Source organism: Elaeis guineensis, chromosome 2 (assembly GCF_000442705.2).
Source record: "Elaeis guineensis isolate ETL-2024a chromosome 2, EG11, whole genome shotgun sequence".
Lineage (NCBI taxonomy): Eukaryota > Viridiplantae > Streptophyta > Magnoliopsida > Arecales > Arecaceae > Elaeis > Elaeis guineensis.
The window spans coordinates 81,049,075-81,069,937 of NC_025994.2; the positions used below are offsets into that span (position 1 = coordinate 81,049,075).

The window sequence follows — 20,863 nt, forward strand, 5'->3', positions numbered from 1 at the left end:
CACCGAGCAGCAAGCAGGTAATGGATTCCTCTCACATACATGGAGCACATATCTGGTAAAACTGTTGCTAAGAGGATCGGTTATGACACAAAACCTTAGAACCTCAAGAGGACAGGGGAAACCGCATCAGGATCATGCTTGTAAATAGAAAACCAAACAAATTTTATTTGTTATCACTATTATTTACCAACATACCATAAATTCATGTGTTACGACATACATGACATGTGAAACAATAGTCTTCCAAGAACATCGTCATAACCACTAAAGCAATTAGATGGATAAGCAAAAATGGCAAGGTACAAGGGAAAAATAACTAATATAACCAAATCCTGTGTGTAAGCATGTGCACTAGTTCCAACCATTTGGTGCTTGGTGTCTATAGAGAAAGCCCAGCATCTTACCTCCAGATTATGCGTTGGCTGGATCCATAACTTGCCCACCATACGGCACTAGATGGGGAATATGTCATGACAGACAAGCCAAATCCTCTGTACAAACCTCTGATTCCATCAGATTTGAGAATTCTACGAGCAACATCCAGTCCACCATTATACTTTGCATAACCAGAGTATCCTTGCACCATCAACCTTTGGCTAACCTAACATGAGTCCACCTTGATCACAAACATATACTTGGATACTAATTTGTGTTTTTGTGCAATATCATTAGCTTAGCATTGCATGTTACACACCCAATGGAGCAACCTTGAAACAACTAGCAGACATATGATTACATTAAGTTTATAAATCTTTCTTGCAACATCATCTCATCATTAAACTAACATTTGCAGAGAAACATGCACTTAAAATATATTAAAGATACAGGGTCTGTAATCTGTATCAATTAGCTATGTATAAACCTAGTCAGACTCACCTAAATAGGCTCAATTTACAATTAAAGCAGCTGGACTGTTACAAGGAGAAGTGATTGAATCACTTCCCAACTATGCAACAAAAGGAGTTAAGAAATACCCCATACTTTGATATAATGTTCCTTTCAAAAAGTGCTTTGATTTTAGCTAAAGTAAAGGGCACAAATATCATAACGTGTATAAACATTTAAGTATAGACCAGAAAAACGTGATGGAAAAGTTTACAATGTACAGATCAGCCATTCCGCTTCTTCAAAACAAATCTCACCCAGTATGCATGCAATACATGGTTAGGTAGTGATTGATGTTAGGAAATAGGAAGTATGAATATTATTACAGTGCAGCATCTTCTGGACTCAAAGAATAATAAATACATTCATTAGTTTAATCCTGTATATACCAACATATTTGCAAGAACAGGGATCACACTTTCTGAATATGGTTATACCCATGGACACAATATTTTTTTATATGGAAGAAAATATGTACTTCACCCAAAAAGAGAAATTATGTAACAAGAAAATAGGTGCCAAAAATTGGTGCACTAACAAACCATAACTCTTAAGCATTGTCTTAACCATTTGGGTTGGATTTATGGAAAAAGAACTATAAACCAAAATTTATAGAAAAATATTAAATATAAGAGAATTTAGGCAATATAATTATCTTACAATTTTGATTAAATGAAATGTACTGGAATGAGTATTGAGAAATTCTCATGTAATAATAATTCATACATGTTTTACAAAAGACAAGCATTTTGATAAGAAACAAATCTATACTTGCAAAAACCTCCATTTCAAAAGAAGAAATGATTTTAAATGTTCCTCCCATTTCAAAAGACACTAACAATTGAAGATATGCAGAAGAATAACTGATGAACATCATACATAAACACACTTAGAGAAAGAATTAAACCACATAAATACTCATACATTACCCTAAGATAATAAAGGAGGAAAAAAAGATTTTTTCATCACTATGGGCATATTTGCATTTATCAGATAAAAATCGCTCATGATAAAATAAAGAAGTAAACATAAATTCTTCACATTGTGCCTGATAGGAAAGTTCTCCCAGTACAAAGCAATGTCCAGGCACTTATTATTTTGAACATTAATCCCAGAAATCAAGGTCAGCTGTTATAGAGGATGCATCTTGGATAAAATGGGCTCGTGGAATATTAGTACATCATAAAGATGGGATTGCAGGCTATTGTTACACTGTCACAGTCATTGTAAAGCAATTTAGTATCTATTATACCTACTTGTATTCTATAACCAAAATTATGATTCAGCACCTCTATATTAGGTGGGCTTTCATCTGTCCTACTTTCTCCAAAAAAACAAACCTATGATTCAGCATATTTACAACTTACCATGCACAGCAAGAGGCAGATCATGATATACATGAATTTGTAGATAACAGCATCTAAGAAACTGATTCTGATACTAGACTAACAATAATTTGTATTCAATGAGATCAGTTTTCATGTTGAAATACATGACTTCAGTTTTCAGGTTCCTTGTTATGTTTCTTCATAGAGAAGCAGAAAGATTTGCTTGACTTCAACACTTTGAAAAAGAAATTAAAAGATGTAATGATAAAAGAAAAAAACAAAAAAAAAACAAAAAACTAATACCACATCAATAGGAACAAATACGGCCTGAGAACAAAGAGAAGCTGCCATGCCTGCAATGCCATTTGCTATGGCAGCCTGCACTGGTTCAGAAAGCTTAAATGGTTCAACCAGCTTGAGTGAAGCTGCTTTTGTTGTTTCCAAAGAAGTGAGGAAAATGATCCTGACAGGAACAGCACCAGTGATAACTGTGCCAAATCCCCTGTATAAGCCTGGTATACCATCAACCTTTAGAATATTTCTTATTGCTGCGAATGCATTATTCTGTGTGGCATCTTTGGAAGCAACCTGCATCCTCGTCTTTATTACAGAAGCTGGATACAGGGCCACTGTAACACCACTAAAGAGGCCAGCTCCTACTACATACAACTTAGTTTTGTCGAGCCTGCAGGATTGGATGGAATAAGTGTATGGACTTGGTTTAAGCACAAATGTTGCACGGAAACAATTTTTAGAAACATGCACATTAATTTCAGTTATAGAGAAGATATACTAGTTATCGGTGGAAGGCCTTTGAGTAAATAGTACAAGCTATATGAGTACTTACATGGTAGTTTAGTTTTTTGAGGATTCATTACTGGTGGCAGCACAACAGAATACATAAAACACAATAATAACAGTAACAAGTAGAGCACCGAAGAACATTCCTGATTGTCTTCAAGAATAAGTGAACAACTATGACAACTGTATGCACATCGACAAGCAAAGAAGAAAATAATCTAAACAGGGAGGAACTGAACAACAAAAAAGCATTCATTATATCTTTCACCAATTTATAGAGCTCTTCATCTTTTGGCTAAAACAAATCACATATTTAAAAGGTGCACCGGTAATTAGAGACAATAATCTTTTGAAAATAAATGTAAAAGTAAAAAAGTAGCATGAAAGAAAAGAGTGTGACTAAGAGTGATCTGACAAACTGAAGAAATGAAGTTTTACAGTGGGCAGCAGTTTATAAGCTGCAAAGTTGCTAGAAATTACAATTAACAGAAGCAAGAAACCACAAAAGCAATATAAAATTGAACAACATGAATACAGGCATAACCTCAATATATAATCAAGTTATAAAGTCATTACCAGGAAGATAAAGTATATGATTTATTTTTTGCACAAGAAAATGACCATGAAATTTACATGCGTAAGGTTAACCTTAACCACAAATGGTTGCCCATTTTAAGCAAAGTACGATGTGTTATGGTTGGAGAATGTTTGAAAAACATATTCCACAGATAATTATCAATTCATCATGAGTTGGTGAAAGATTCTTTGCCGACATCTTTAGGCAAGATAAAGGCCACATCATGGATGAAATTGTCAATAGGCATATCTACCTCATTCGTCACAAATAGCAAGCTCATGAAACCAAAGGACAGCACTCCTAACAAAGCAGAAAGAAAGAAGGCAACAAGTTTATAACTTTAAAATCATTTCAAAAAACATCAGGATCAAATAGGTAGCCTTCCACAAGAACAAACGTTTATTCATAAAGATGGCGCCTCGGCATTTCCATGCATGAATCTTTTGAGAGCTACAGTTCCATGCTCTCATTGTCCCACCCAAATTCAACTCCTGCACCTGCTCTTGGTCTCGAAAACCTAAAGTCTGATGATATGAAAGAGATGTAAAAAGAATTACCATCTAAACCTCCAAGCTATTTCCTTCCATATCAAACACCACCGTTCTAAAGAGCCTCACTGTTAAGCATTTAGACAGTTAGCTTATAGGCCCTGACCATGACACAAGAAGTAATATTCCATAAAGTATCTTCCAAATTATACTACCTTTGATTTTTTTTCTTTTTTAATACTCCTTTCTCAAATACAAAGAATAGCAAAAGAGTTGGTCATAAATCAAACATAGTTCATAAGTGTGTGTGTGCGTGCGTGTGTGTGTGTGTGTGAATTTATGTTACCTACACACTCCATTTTTAAGCTATCTGCTAGTATTGAGACTTTTGGACATTTTGGACATGGCACAACATGAAACACTATACCTTGTCGACACTTCAAGCGAAGTGTCCCGATGTTCTTAGTATAAAGATATCAAGATTACATGAAAACTTTAAGCAAAGTTCAATGTGTTTTTAATATAAAGCTATCATAATTATATGAACACTTTAAGTGAAAAATCGTTATGTTTTAAATATAAATATATCATGGCTCGTTATCAATATATGTATCTCAACATATCGTAATTAGCATTAAGTGTACCTAGCAAATAGATTAGCTTACAATCTCAAAGCTATCACTAATTTATTTGTTGGCATTTATAATTCTTTTTTTCTTTTTGAATAAGAATCAAAAAACACAAACACGTGTGTACATATCTAAGTATAATATTTAATGTATATGTATGTGAGTTTGCAGGTGTTCATGTGTATATTATGTATGTCATGTCTATGTTACTGGATTTTTGGAGAATATGCTTGTGATGATATCAAACTGGTAAATTTTGGATTCACTAAATGAAATGGTTTGCAATTTACCTAAACCAAGTTAATCAAAAATCAAGTAGAAGCATTACAAAGTGGTCAGATCAATACTTGAATTAATACATTAGAACACTCAAAACATCATTAATTAACATGTATTTGTTTGAATTTGATGTTTCCTAACTTATTTTGCAAGTAATTAGAAGATTAGGTTCAATTAGGCTCAATTGGGTCTAATCTGGCTTTGAATCCAAGTACACCCAAGAGCCACAATGAAGATCTAGAGGTTTTCATGGAAGCCCCACATCCAATGGTGGAGATATTAGGCGCCAACCATGAAGCAAGTGTGGAAGGTTTTTCATGAGAAACAAAGATGGAAGAAATTCAGCATGGACCCCATTGCAAATTCAGCATAAAGCCACTTTGGATCTAATCAAATTCCCTCCACAAGATATGTGATGAAGCTCTAGATCCAAGGGTCCACAATCATGGCGCCATGAGGGAAGCATAAATGGAAGAAAATCATAAAGATACCAAGGTGTGAACACAGCTTAAAGATCAAGGGTCAAGATTAAAAGAACATCTTTCTCATGGATCATGGTGTGAACAAAACTAATTAATCAATGGAGGAAAACCAACCAAGCAAGCATCCAAGAGCTCTTATTGGAGGTGCCAAAAGGAGATCTTTTAAGGAAGATTTGATGAAGAATTGGAGAAAAAAATCAGATTGAGCAAAGAAGGAAAATCATTAGTGAAGCAAACATGGAAAGTAATTAAGGGAGGAACCAATGGAAGAGATCTTTTGCCCTAAATCCTAAGGCTATTATTCCTTGCACCCTCCACCCTCAAAGCCCTAGCCTCTCACCTATTTAAACACCCTTTTGGCCGACCCTAGGGAAAGGGGCTAAGTAGTTTCCACATCCATAGCCTCAAAACCCCTCCACTTCCTAACCCTAGCCGCCAAAAACTTCCTCCCTCACACCTCTACTTCCCAACCCGAGCCGGCCAACTCTAGATCCTTTTTCTTCCAAACCACAGCCGTCCAAGCCTTAATCCATCCTTCTCTAAGTCCTCAAAATCCCACGTCCAAAAGCCATAGGGAACCCCATGTCCAAACCTCTACAACTTCAGCCCCTTTTCCTCTTCCACCAAAAATCAACAACCTGTCCTTTCTTTTTCCATCTTCCAAAACTCACTTCGCTCAGCTTATTCTCCACCAAATCTCCTCCTACTGCTGAAAATCTTCTCCAAGTCCGTGGCAAAGAATCTCCAGAGTCCAGGATGCAGATTGCAGTGAAGAGCTTTCCCATGGCCGGCTAGATACTCAATTCTCAGGAGATCGCTGTGAATTGTTTTGACAATTTGTTTTCTTTTACAACATCTCTTGTATTTTTCTTTCATTATGCAATAAAGATCTGAATTTCTTGATTTATATCTATGCATCTTTATTTTCTTTGCCTATGTTTTCCATCTAGAATAGTCTATACTTTTGGAACAATCTGTGATCTACAGGTACAGATCGTACTCTTGGGATAAATTATATTTAGGTGAAACTTTTTCTCTTGTATCTAATTTAATTTAGACTAGCCTACCACTTTAAGAGATGGGCCGTGATCTACGGGTACGAGCCATGCTTTCTAAGATAGGCTATATCTTTATTATTTAGATACCCAAGCAAAGGCAGGTGAAAGAAGGATACCAGCTGTCTAATAAGAAACAGTTGAGAACTTGAGAATCCATCTCCATATTTGAAACCCAACCTCTAATTAGCTTATCTGTACTTGCTTTCTAGATTAATTGCTAGTTTCTTAATTGCTCTCTACTTTACTTTTAATCTAAAAACTAAACGACTCAACCACAATTAACACAGTCCCTGTGGATATGATCTCAACTCACCCTATCTATATAGTTGTGAGTTAAGTAATTATTTTTGACCGCCTACGACAGCGATCATGGTCCTTTTTGACTCAACCCACCAACTAAACTTGCTCAGTCAACTTGAACAAATACCCAAAACAAACAGCTTTGGAGACAAAGTTCTGTTCTTAAACAATGGGAAGAAAAGATTGCAGAGAAGATAAAAATATGTTGCATGGCTTAGGTATAAAGGAAAAGCTTACAGTTAGTTATTCTAGAAAATGTGTATCTGCAGCCAAAAAATTTCGTGAAGGTCAAAACCCAACGGATGTCGCCAATGGTGGTGGAGAAGAGGGTCGACCTGTTGATGGAGGATCAGGGAGATGGAGCTCCAGCGATCGATGAGCATCATGGCTCAACCCTTGGCTGGTTATCTCTCAGATCCGGCAACCTAGGGCACCCAAGGCCAGACTCAAGGCAAGGAAGGAGGCCGAGTCCAACCCAGACTCGTCCGGCCCCAACTCGTCCTTGTCTAGGCCGAGTTCACCAACGAAGCAATTGGGCTCAGCTGACTCACCACTCAAATGGGTGGCAGAAGCCCACCAAAGTAGCTCATTATGGCACTTGATAAATGGTCTAGGGGCTCGAACTTGGGCAAGTTGGAACTAGGGTTCAGGTCAGCATTCCAGGCCTTGATGGAGATCAGCCTGACTGATAAGGCGATAGGCCTAGGCCATGGGAAAGCCCAAGCCTGCATGATATAGTGATGGGGGGAGGCAGGCCAATCCAAACTAAAGGGGGCCAGGAGCCCGGTGAAGGCCCACCAAGCAAAAGGGGCTGGAAGCCCACCGCATCCACTAGTTGAGCATGGAAAATCTACAACAAGATTGGAGCTAAAACCCAATTCTGGGTCATCTGGGAAGGGTGAAGCGGCGATAGAGCCAGTGCGCCACCCACCAGCAACCATGCCAGAGAAGAAGATGGAGGAAGACCTCCGATCAAAGGGGAGCACCGTCAACCAAAGCCGACCAAGGACCTTTGCCATGGGAAGGGACTGGTGGAGGTCATCCCCACCCTCTCGCCCAGAGTTGAGAAGCCTTCTTTGGACGGTGGCAGCTAAGTAGATGTCGACAGTGAGGGCCCCCACCAAGTGGAGTAGCTAGCAGTCGGTCCAGCCATGAATCCCAAGGATGACTAGTCGGTTGGGCAAGGGGATTTGGGGAAGAAGGAAAAGGGGGAAGGCTTGGGACTTAGCGGGCTGAGCCTTCAAGCTGATATGGGTCATGCCATAGTGGTGGACAAGATGAAAGCAGCCTTGGAGGAGGGTGCTGGTTCTAGGTTTGCTGTGAAGGAATGGATCTGATTCGTGATAAGTGTGCCAGAGGCTATGGGGACACGGCCCCCCATCCTTGACCAGTTCTCTAATGAATATTTTGATATGGCATACCCAGGGACAGTCAAGCCCTCATTTGCTTTAACATTTAGAAGATTAATGCAATAGCATAGTCCAAACTTGTGCATGCTTTTGGAGACCCATTTATCGGGCAACAATCTCACTCGTGCTAGGCATCGCTTTCCAGCATCATGAGGGTTCTATGTACTTGAGTCCCAAGGACTGATAGGGGGCACCATTGTGGTTTGGAGGAATAAGGTAGCTAGTGTTGATGTGTTTCATAAATGTAACCAACATGTTGTTATTAACATCATTGAAGCGAATAGATCTCTTTGGCTCTTATCTGGTGTATATGCTAGTACAGATTATAAAGAGAGGCAGATGCTCTGGAGTGAAGTGGCTAGATTGATTAAGCAAGGTGTTCTTTCGTTAGTGGCCGAGGACTTTAATTGTATTGATGGGGCCCAGAAAAAAAAGAAGCTGGCCTTTCACTGACAGCCGAAGATCAAAGAGTTCCAAAATTTCATCTAGACGAACAATCTTGTGCACCTAGGCTTCTCTAGGCCCAGATTCACTTGGTGCAATAAGTAGCAGGGTGGGGCCAGGGTTTGGGAGCGAATTGATAAGGCATTTGCTACTGCTACCTAGATTAAGGTTTTTTTCAGTCACCAGGTACATTATCTTACGAGGATTGCATCGAACCACTATCCAGTACTAATTTCCACTGACCAAGCCTTCTCATATCGGAGCCCTTTTCAATTCAAAAAGTTTTGGCTCTCCCACCCCCAGTCTTGGGATATTATGCACAGATTTGGAGGTTGCTGGTCCGTGGTGATACTATATACCGAGTCACCCATAGGTTGGAGTTGACGAGGCACAGACTTCAACAATGGAACCAAGTTGAAGTTGAGGACATCTTCAGGAGATTGGGGGACACTGAGGCTGTCATCACCAAGTTACAGCAGAGAGAGGATCAAAAGGGGGGCTAACTGGGGATGACCTTGCCAAGCTTTGGGGGAAGCTTGCCATGCACCACTCTATCAAAGTAGCATGAGGTCCTCTGACGATAGAAGTCCGAGATCTAGTGGATCATAAAGAATGATATAAATACCAAATTCTTTCACCAATCCACCATCATTAAAAGGCATAGAAATTGGATCGATGATGAGGATGCTGGGCAGGAGATATGCACTTATTCAGGGCAAGATGGACGGTCAGGTTAGGTGGTAACAACTTCTTTGGTTTGCCCCCTCCTGCTAGCCAGGTCTCAGCTCATAAGAACTATGCTCTGATTGGTGCTGTGTTGACAGATGAGGTCCAGAGGGCTATCTATTCTATGGTAAAGGACAAAGCGCCCGGGCCGTATGATTTTCCATCCCTCTTCTTTAAGCGGTATTGGGTGATCATCCAAAAAGAGATTGGAGGCTATCTAGTAGTTCTTTCTTACAGGACTGATGCCAAGAGCTTGGAAAAGGACTTTCATTGCCCTACTTTCGAAAGGCGGGATGTTTCAGAGCCAAATCACTTCAAACCAATCAGTCTTTGCACTACCATGTATAAGGTTTGTGCAAAGATCTTAGTGGGCCAGATGAAATTGGTTCTTTCTCGCTTGATCAGTCCAAAGCAGAGTGCATTTGTTAGATGTCACAGCATCTCCGACTATATGATGATTGCCCAAAAGTTCATACATGATTTATAAAGAGCTCCAGCCTATCACTGTCTAATGGTCATCAAGCTTAATAAGGAGAGGGCTTATGATTGTATGAGCTGAGAGTTCCTCTGCCACACATTGGAGAGATTTAGGTTTCACAGAGCGTGGATTGGTTAGATTATGGGCTGCATCCGGTCACCATCCTTTGCCATCCTGGTCAACAACACTCCAATGGACTTCTTTCAATCAATGGTTGGTCTCCATCAAGGTTGCCCCTTGTCTCCTTGTTCATTCTATGTACTTACGCTTTATCTAAGGCTCTGCAGACGGCCACCCTAGGGCAGATGTTAGACCCATATGTGCCGATTCTAGGGGCGCAACCATTCTCGCATCTACTTCTTGCAAACGATTGCCTTCTACTAGGCCAAGCGACTGCTTGGAATGCTTCCAAATTCAGGAGTATTTTGGAAGAATACTACAGAGGCTCTAGATAGAAGGTGAATCTGCTCAAGTCAATGATGTATTTCAGTCCGAAGACCAAGGTTCTGAGGCAGATGATTAGGGAGAGGCTGGGGATTGCAGCGCAAAGTAGGATTTATCACTAGTTAGGGGTCTCCACCATAGGGCAGAACTCCAGAGGGCTGAGTATTCTAGGATGGAGGCAATGATCCAAAAGCAGTTGAAGGGATGGCAGGCCAAATTGCTGTCCATGACGGGCAGGATAATCTTGGTGAGATCCATGCTTACCTCAATTCAAGTATACCTGATGTCCAATACCATGCTTTTAAGGACTTCACTGACAAAGTTGGAGCAGCTCTTTAGGAGATTCATGTGAGGGTCACACCGGAGTGGTAGTGCGGTGCATCTTCTAGCTGAGATGTGGTCTGTCAGTCAAGCAAGAATGGGGATTTAGGTATCCGATCCTTAGTAGTGAGGCATGATGCCCCAATTGTTAGACATGCTACACGATTCCTTCTCCAGCTGGATGGTATCTGGAGCACAATGATGAGAGCTAGGTATGGTTCATGGCCCTTTGGCACTGATGTCTGACCTGGTCAGAGCAGTGCTTTATGTGGAGCGAAATCTGCTCCCGAGTGGGCTGAGCTCCAGAGGTGATGATCCAGATCAATGGTTGGCGACGACAAACAGTCAAGATCTCTTGAGATTCGTGGATTGATGAGCTCCCATTGGATAGGTGGCCGACTTTGTTCAACACAAAGGTGGCTGATTCGATGCGGATGTGTGACCTGCTGCTAGAGGAAGGGCTGAAACGTTGGTTTGATGTCCTAATTCTTTGGAGCTCCACTAGCTAAGAGGGTGCTTTCCCTTGCAGTTCCTTTGCATGGAGGCAAGGATGTCAGAGTCTGGGGGTCAGCTTGTACACCGAGAGTGGCAATCGGGGATCTTTATGATTTGTACATAGAGGTGCTGGTCAAGAGATTGGATAGGCCTGGATTTGGAGATCCCAAATTCATTTGAGAGTCAGCCTAATCCTATGGAAGGTTGCCTGGTGCTGTCTTCCAATCAAGACAGTTCTACTTGCCAGAGATATAGATCTCCCATCTACTTGTCTTTACCGTGGTTTGAATGATGAGACAGTAGACCACATCCTCTTCCATTGCCCGAGAGCAATGCAGGTGTGGCAAATGGCTGGATTCTTCCCCATGATTACTCATATTGCGTCGCCAGTCTTTCTTAAGGCACCGTAGTGGAGCAACCGGGTTGGAATCATCCAAGGTATGGGGCATCAAAGCTATCTATATGGCTTATCACATCTATTTGGCCAAGAACAATGACGTCTTTGAGGCAAGGTGGTAGCCAGTGAGGTTCACTCTAGAAAGGGTGCAAGCTCAAGCTATCGAGATCATTAACTTGTCGTTGATTGATCCAGCCTTATCGACTGACAACACTTGGGGCCCCCTACCTGCCCATGCAGCGACTCGCCTAGTATTTATCACTTAGGAACCCCCACCTCTGGAGTTTTCTCAAGATCATCTTTGATGGCGGTGTGAGGGGTAGCAGGGGAGGATCAGGATTCATCATTTAAGGTCCTGACTCCAGATTTGTGGCAGCAGATGGGAGCCACCTCTTTGATAGTATTGTTTCGGAAGTGAAGCTGTAGGGTGGCCTGGGTGGGCATTATCTTCATCAGGATGACACTAAGAGCTGAAAGGCTGATTATTGAGGGGTACTCGACCACGATGGTTGGTTGGATGCAAGAGCATTCTAGAGAAGATCTGGTGCATTTGCTCTTGCAGGACATATGGTGGCTAGAGGGGGAGTGCACCTTGATAGATATCGGACATGTCTACTAAGAGGCAAAGAAGGCTACTAACTGGATGGCATCATATGTAGCTGAGCACACGAGAGATCTTGTGGATCGATGTTGCGATTGTTCCTATACCACTACGTGATATCCTTTTTCTGATCTTTTTGGCTATATTCATACCAAACTTATATGAGTGCTCCATCTTAACCAAAAAAAAAAACAAATTGGTAAGAGAAGGAGGTGTATATTGTTTGTGTATGAGTGAGTGATTGAGTGAGTGTGTGTGTGAGAGAGAGAGAGAGAGAGATCATAGGCTATGGACAAAGCAACAACAATAAATATGAGATAAGCATGATAAACATAACCAAAAAAAAAAAGAGATAAAGGTTAATTTGCTTCAAATAATTAGGAAAAAGTAGCTCGGAAAGAATGCAACTAAAGAAAGTGTTTCAGACTAATGAGATAGTTGCAATGATCGATGATGTCCAAAGGACAAAATCCACGTAAAGGCAGGCATGCAGAAGGAGCTGTGGAAGCTTATTATGATGAAAGATCTACTTAAAGCTGTATGTTTCAAAGAGCTGAACCTAGTGATTAGAAAATAGCTGCTTAGATATTTTTGAAGGCTACAGCAGCACTTAAGGAGTGAAATTTCTAGTCTTCTTTGCTACTAAACAACTATTTCTACTTACAGGTTCTCTGCACTTTATCCTCAAGCAGAATTTAGTACAATTAACTATCTTGACAAAAAACCATTCAGTTATTGAGTTCTTCTGCATATATTCTTCATCACCTGTGTTTAATAAAGCATGAGCAAGAGGTGGTCTACCGGTTCATTGATGTGAAGAAACAGCAAAACAAAGCAATGAACAAGATACCAACACTTATCAATTGCACTCAACGTTACGCCAACAAAAATGCAGGATACTATTTACTCAATGGAAGAGAAAAAAGCAAAGAAAAAAAAAGAATTGATGAAAGAAAAGAAGAAAATGAATTGCTGAACAACTGGTCTTAAACAAATTATGAATCATCAAGCAATAAGTGAACTGGGAAAAATCATCATCATCGAAATTCAACAGAAGTAGCAACTTCTGAGGATCAGCAACTTCTTATAAGCTAAACTACATGAATCTAAAATTCAAAAAGAAGAAAAAAAAAAATCTGATCTTTTGATGGAACTCAACCAACAATGGCATTATCGCAAACATAAGCAACCTGAAACATAAGAAAAGCCAATATTTTCGGACATAACAGAAATCTGAAGCACAAAAAATGTTAATGAGAACTTTCATCCAAAAAAAAAAAAAAAAATGTTAATGAGAACTCTATCAGCTGAGTGAACTGATATGAATGAAAAAATATCATATGATAAGTCTATAAGATGAAGAAAGAAAAGAAACCCACTGATAAGAAAGATAAAAATTAGTGTACAAGAAAGAGCTAGACAAGGAAAAAGGGGCAGAAAGGACCAACGTGGAAAATGTACTGCTCTGAAAGATCTAGCACAAATTCTAATTAAAGAATAGATATCCAAGAAAATGGATCGATATTTAACGATGTCCAAGAAAACCGAAAATCTAACAGACATAAAGCATGAAAGATTCTTTCATTCTCCGATAACCTCCCTCCAATCCATCAAACCCATCAAAAACTTGAAGAGACATAAAAAGGGGGAAGAAATGAAAACAAGAAATGATTATAAATTAATCACGTAATTAAAAGAAAAGGATCAGGGAAACGAATCAAGGATCAACGATTACCAAGAAAACAAAAACAAATCGAAAGAAAGAACGATCCTTACTTGTCCCAATTGATCTCGGTTTGGTCGAAGGCGGGGACCTTGGGACGAGCGATTTCCCTCGAATCCATCGCTTTAAGACGTGGCCAAGAAGTAGGAGAATGGAGGGAAGGAGAGACCCCCGCGGTTTCTTGTCGAGACGAAGAAGCACTCGCGAAGAAGAGATCACAGTGCCGTTTCAAATGAGCGCTCTTCTTGTTTTTTTATTTTTCGCGGACCGACGCCGCCCACCCAAGTCGTTGCACCCTCTGAACAGCCTACTTGTCTTGAGCCAAAAAAAAAAAAAAGGCATTCGGGCATACTTGTTGATATATTATTATTAGTTAAATATTGTCCGTTTCTTTGACAGAGAACACCGATACCAGCTGCAGTGTCATCCTTTTATCGGTACAAAAATTTCATTTGATAATTATTTTTAATTAAATAAATGTAAGACTTTTACAAATAAAACTGTATCTGATTTGTATTACATGGATTTTGAGTTGGGAAGTAGCGTTTTGATAAATTCTTGTATCTGAGTTTTCAGCCTCATACTTGGCCATGCACGACAAAAAGATCCAATTTGTATAGCATATGAATCATATACCATATAAATATAATACATCTTGTCCATCTTATATGGATCTCAATTTTAATTTACACGACATAAAATCCTGTAATTGCCTTTGGGGGCCTTTGCATGTTAGCTCAAATAATCAGATTTCTTTTATAAATTTCTTAACAAGATTATGATTGATGTCTACTTATTTTTGCCATATTTATATCTAATTAAATGTTCGATTTAGTCAGCATCGCTAAATTCATAGATACAGCTCTATTTATCTCATATGTTTATGTACATAGCACCATCGTATTTTTGATTCAAATGACGTAGTATGGTGAGAAAGATGGCATTTATTCTAATGGATCCTCAAATATATTTAGATATTAAAAAAAAAATGTTGCAATGATGGCTAAAACAAAAACTCAAATAAAATGATAGGAGATTCAATAGATTTGCATGACACAACTACGATAATTTTTTGTTGTGCCTCCCACTATATTAACCGGTAGTAACAATATGCTACTTCCAAAATATTGATTCTTTAATGATTGTTGGAGAAATAAGAATTGATGGGCGATAAAGACAACTTGCTAATAATCAAAAAAAATATCATAAGAAGGTTTTGTATAGGTCGGAGATTAGATTGTAACCATATGGATGCAATAGATGCTAATTTTGCAGCAATAGAAGCATAACATTGAGAATAAAAGGTATGAGAATGTAAGGGCCATATAGGCAGATAATAAGATGTAAATTCACTAATGATGTATTAGAGGAAGGAAAAAAGTTTTATAAGATAGTCAATAAAAAAAAAATTCGAGATTAAGTCTCTAACACTATCATTTAGAGGCTTTCTCAATAAAAGTTAGCTAGCCATCACCCATTAGAAGAAATGGATATACCAACACTTCACAGATATATTTAACACCAATAAAATTTGTCCTAAATTGAAAAATGATGCTCCAATTAAAATGAGTAGATATCCCCTCAAAAGATCTAAATTGTATAAAATAGACATGAGAACCTGGCCAAAGATAATTTATAATATCAGAACCAACCAATGACATCACATCCAACCTAATTCTCGAATACAAGGCTAATCTAACTTACCATTATAATATTTAAATTACATGTATTTGTGTGCATCCAAATTTTAGATGTGATATTAGTTGGATGCAATCAGCTTGTTAGCCTTGGACTTAAAAATATTTTAACGCATGCAATTAACATAACCCATTTGCAACCACTCTCTTATATTATCATTGTGTCTTTTTTACAAAAAAAAAAAAAAAAAAAAAAAAATTCACCTCAACTTTATGCAACAACAATCTGCTACTACGGAATACTAGGAGGGATGTAAAGTACAGAGTGTCATGTTTCTAGTCAAGGACGGAATTACACTAAATTTATTGCAAAGCCATCCTGTCGATTGGTTACTTGCCATCTACAACAAGCTAGCTAGTATTTATTATTTAAATACATGTTGCACGCGCAATATAGTGTATTAAAGTGCGAGTTGCGTCCGCGTTCCAATTTATCTGCTCTATTTTTTTAAAAAGATAGTCAACAATAGCCTTCCAAGTAAAGTCTATTCACAGAAAAATATCTCATTGTCTTAGCTTGAATGTTAGCAAAATCATGTTCAATCGTTTAATTGTCTATTTTGTAATGATCCATAAACAATCAGATCTCTTTCTAAACTCGAGCTCATTGGTTTGATTCTAACATTAGTTTTCAAGTAAAAGTTCACTCCAACATAAATATGCTAAATGATATATTAGTCTTAAAAACATATCATATTGATTATAGTTAATTCTCTCCCATTATAATGCGCAATCTATCTTATCTCATCGGACATTTTCAGATTTGCAGATTTTGAATATTCTTTTGCACATCCCTAACTAATAGTAATTGCACATAACTAAAACATTTTCAAGTTTTTACAACAATACTTGCAAACAAAGTGATTTAGAGTGCCAATTTATGGAACATTATTTGTATCCGCTAATGTATTTCTCACCATAAAGCGTTCCAGTATGCAAAATTCTTTATCGCCGGTGCTACTTTGGCAACCCAAGATTCAATCATTCTTTGTGTATCATGTCAATCAGAATGACTTGCATGAATCCTCTTGCATCGTGAAATGAAGTCAAGTCTTCGTATGGACAAATGTTTTTTTTTTTTGGTTGGAACTGGAGCCTGAAGCCTTCATTATCATACAGAGTTAGTAGTATACAGTACGTAGAAGAACCTGCTGTGATAACCATCAGCATGGTACAAGCATGCCAACGTCTAGACAGATGGTTTGCCGCCAAGTCCTTATATACAAGTACGATGAACAGCAAAAATGCAATAACCAAGAATTTTGACAAAAACAAATAAGTAACCCTTATTTTAGTTAAAAAGCAAATATAAAATCTAATTTTTTTTATAAGATAGAGTACTCACTAGCTAGCCACACTACATGATATCATTCTCTGTCGAGCGTTTCCTCCTACTCTCAAGGAGACAACTCGATAATGATATTCGAGCTTGAAGCCAGCTTCCATCCACTCCTTTAAGAAGCTATGTCGGTTCTTCATCGGTCACTTCGTCAACAACCGGCAACAGCAAAAGCAGTCTGACTACTTTCACACCATCAGATAGAAGGAGGGTGAGTTGATCCGCATTTATGTTAACTATTTCAAAGCAGCGACCCTGAAAGTTCGTGATCTGGACCAGTCAGCCGTGATGGCCGCAATGATAGGCGGCCTATTGAAGAACGACTTAAAAAAGTCGTTGACTAAGACTTATCCCTAGAACTTTTCGGACATGCTTGTCTGTGCAAAGAAGTACACTCGCACAGAAAGAGGCTTTTGTGGAGGAGACTCTTGCCAATTCCGTGGTGGCAGGGCAGAATAAGGAGCATTTTCTGAGGTGAGAAGAGAGAACTCACCAGCGCTCTCGATCTCCATTCCAGAGGTGGAAGAATAGGGGCTCCCAAAACTGTCGATCTCGAAGTCCTCAGAAAAGGGATCGACAACCCTCACCTCCTAGACGTTATACTAACTACATGCCTTTGAATGTTTTCAGGGGAGAGGTATTAATGGAGATATGAGCCAAGCTGCCTGAGCCTCCGAAAATGCGGATGAAGCCAAGGCACCGCCATGACCCAAATAAATATTACTTTTACCATCAAGAAAATGATCATGATACCGAAGATTGCATTTAGCTCCAAAATGAGATTGAGAGGCTCATCAGGTAGGGGAGGCTGAATCACTTCGTTCAGAGGGCAGCATCTCAACATCGACCTCTGAAATCTCAACAGCCACCTCTTTTGCCTCAACAACCATTCCCTCTGTCTCAGCCACAGTCAATACCGGTGCAGCAAGATAGGCAAAAAATAGAGAGACAGGTGACAGTGGAAGACTAACCCATCTAGGAAGAAATCCATATGATAGTTGGGGGGTCGTCTGGATCAGTGAAGCCTCCAGAGGTGAAGAGGCCAAAGCTCGGAGATAGGCACGAAAATGCCATTGTCTTCATTGAGCGAGATGCGGAAGGTATACTTGCCCCGCACAATGATGCGATGGTTGTGACAGTAAATATCGTTGATTTTAATGTACACTGTGTTTTTATTGATAATAGAAGCTCAATTGATATTTTATATTATTTGTCTTCATCCAAATGGGGTTTACTCCAAACCAGCTAAATAGATTCGATAACTCAATTCAAGATTTCTCTGAAAGTTCAGTGATTCCGAAGGGGATGATTAAGCTCCTTATAACTGTGGGTACTCCACTGCAGAGAACCACAATCCAAGTTAATTTTCTAGTAGTTAAACTTTCCTCACCCTACAACATAATCCTTGGCCATCTAAGCTTATGGACTTTAAAGGCCGTTGTATCGAGCTACCACTTGATGGTAAAGTTTCCAACCAAGAATGGAGTGGGGCAAATCTAAGACAATCAGGCCATGGCTCGACAATACTTTATCGCCAAGCTTCAAGCAGAAGGCCACCTTGCCCAAGCGAAGGTCCAGCCTGAACTTCTAATAAGATTGGACGCTTGAGATGATTTGGTCGAGGAACATACCCAGCCAACTAAGGACCTCCTGGATGTTCCTCTAAGGAAAGAGGATCCTAACCGGATGGTGAAGATCAGCTCACATCTAGATGAGGTAATCTGGAGTCGACTAATTACTTTTTTGTAGGAGAATGCAGATCTTTTTGCCTAGTCAGCCACGGACATGCCTGGTATAGATCTAACGGTGATATCCCACTATCTGAAGGTAGATCCCACCCGCCGTCCGGTGAAGCAGAAGAAGCGGAGCTTTGCCCCGGAGCGCCAGAAGGCCATAACCAAAAGTAGACAAGCTGCTCAAGGCTGACTTCATCAGAGAGGTCATATACCCAAACTGACTGACAAATGTTGTGCAGGTCAAGAAGTCGAACAGAAAATGGTGCATGGGCATTGAGTTCATCGATCTGAACAAAGTCTATCCTAAAGACAGCTATCTACTACCTCGGATCAATCAGTTGGTGGAGGCTCCTTCTAGACATGAGCTCTTTAGCTTCATAGATGCCTTTATCGGTTATAATCAGATCCAAATAGCATCTAAAGATGAGGAGAAAATAGCCTTTATTACTGATCATGAGCTTTCTATTACAGAGTGATGCCCTTTAGCCTAAAGAATACATGGGCTACCTATCAACGGTTGGTGGATAAGATTTTTAAAGACCACCTTGGCCGTAATATTAAGACATACGTAGACGACATGCTTATCAAGAGCCGAGCTACCCTAGATCATATTGCTAACCTTCGGGAGACTTTTAACACCCTCCGTCGATTTTGAATGAAGCTGAATCTAGAGAAGTGTGCCTTTGGAATTACTGCTCATAAATTTCTTGGGTTTATAATCTCACGAAAAGGCATCGAAATAAATCTCGAGAAGATTAAGGCAGTCTTTGAGATGACGCCATCAAGAACCATCAAAGAGGTGCGACGTCTTACCGGCAAGGTCATTTTGCTCAACCACTTTGTCTCTAGATCAGTCGAGAGGTGCCTTCCTTTCTTTCAGACCCTCAAACAGTCAAAAGACTTTCAGTGGACTATCAAATGCTAAAAGACATTCGAGAAATTAAAGCAGTATCTCAGTTCTCCACCATTGCTTTTGAAGCTCCAGTCTGGTGAGGAGTTGCTATTATATATCGTCGTTTCTCCAATGGCGATCAGTTCAATCTTTGTCCGAAAAGAAGGATAGGTTCAGAAGCCCATATACTACACTAGCAAAGTCATTCATGATGCAGAAATCAGATACTCCAAGCTTAAGAAGCTGATTTTTGTACTGGTTGTCACAGCGAGGAAGCTACGGCCTTATTTTTAGGCTCACACCATAGCGCTGCTAACGGATCAACCGATCAAGGCCGTTCTCCACCATCTAGACACCTCAGGATATATTGCAAAGTGGGCTTTGAAACTTGCTGAATTGGATGTGCAGTACCATCTGAGGCCTTCCATCAAGGTCTAGGTACTGACAGACTTTATCCTTGAATGCACCATTTTGGATGGAAAAAGCTTAGAAGCTGTAGAAGTCTTGAAAGCTTGAGAAAGCTCAAGAATTGAAGAGGCACATATAGGATCGGACCTGAAAGAGCTGTGGACACTATATGTCGACGGCTCATCAAATGCGGTAGGAGCAGGGGCTAGGCTCATCTTAACTAGTCCAGAAGTAGACGTGGTGGGATATGCTTTGTGCTTTGAATTTTCGACCACTAACAGCGATGCAGAATACTTAGCTTTGCTTTCTGGTCTCAAAGTGGTGAGAGAAGTAGAGGCCAAGCATCTGAAAGTTTTCAGTACCTCCCAACTGACGGTTGCATAAATCAAGGGTGAATATGAGGCCCAAGAGAAGAACATGAAGAAATACCTTCACAGGTAAAGGACTTAACCTTGACCTTCTTGAGTTTTGACATTCAAAAGGTCCCCAGGGTGGATAACGCCAGAGCAAATGCACTATCGAAGTTAGCGGCCTTGCTGCCCACTGACTTGTAAAAAGGAATCTATTTTGAAGTACTGAAAGCCTCGAGCCTCAAAGAGCCTCTCGTCATCCAGCAAGTTGATGAAGAATCTTGTTGAATTAATCCTCTACTCAAGTATCTCAGGTCGGGGAGCTACCACTTGACCGCAAGGCAGTTCAAAAGATAAGGAAGCAGACCGTCTACTATATTCTGTATGATGATAAGTTGTATAAGCGATCTTTCTCCCTACCTCTATTGAAGTGCTTGCACCTGTTCGAGGTAGATTACGTGCTACGAAAAGTTCACGAAGAAATCTGTGAAAACCACTTTGAGAGTAGATCCCTATCTTATAAAATACTTCGACAAGGCTACTACTGGCCACAATGCAGCAAGATGCAGGTAATTT

General features: G+C 39.7%; 1 protein-coding gene across 1 annotated transcript in view; it reads right to left on the bottom strand.

Moving 5' to 3' along the window:
* Positions 1–14,153, bottom strand: part of LOC105057031 (uncharacterized) — a 28,363-nt gene extending 14,210 nt beyond the window's left edge. The window contains exons 1-3 of the mRNA XM_010939468.2: positions 13,919–14,153; positions 2,517–2,898; positions 405–601 (exon numbers count right to left, since the gene is read on the bottom strand). Coding sequence (XP_010937770.1) covers positions 405–601; positions 2,517–2,898; positions 13,919–13,986 — 647 coding nt within the window. The 5' untranslated portion in view covers positions 13,987–14,153. The remainder of the gene's footprint in view (positions 1–404; positions 602–2,516; positions 2,899–13,918) is intronic.
* Between the last annotated feature and the right edge of the window lie 6,710 nt (positions 14,154–20,863).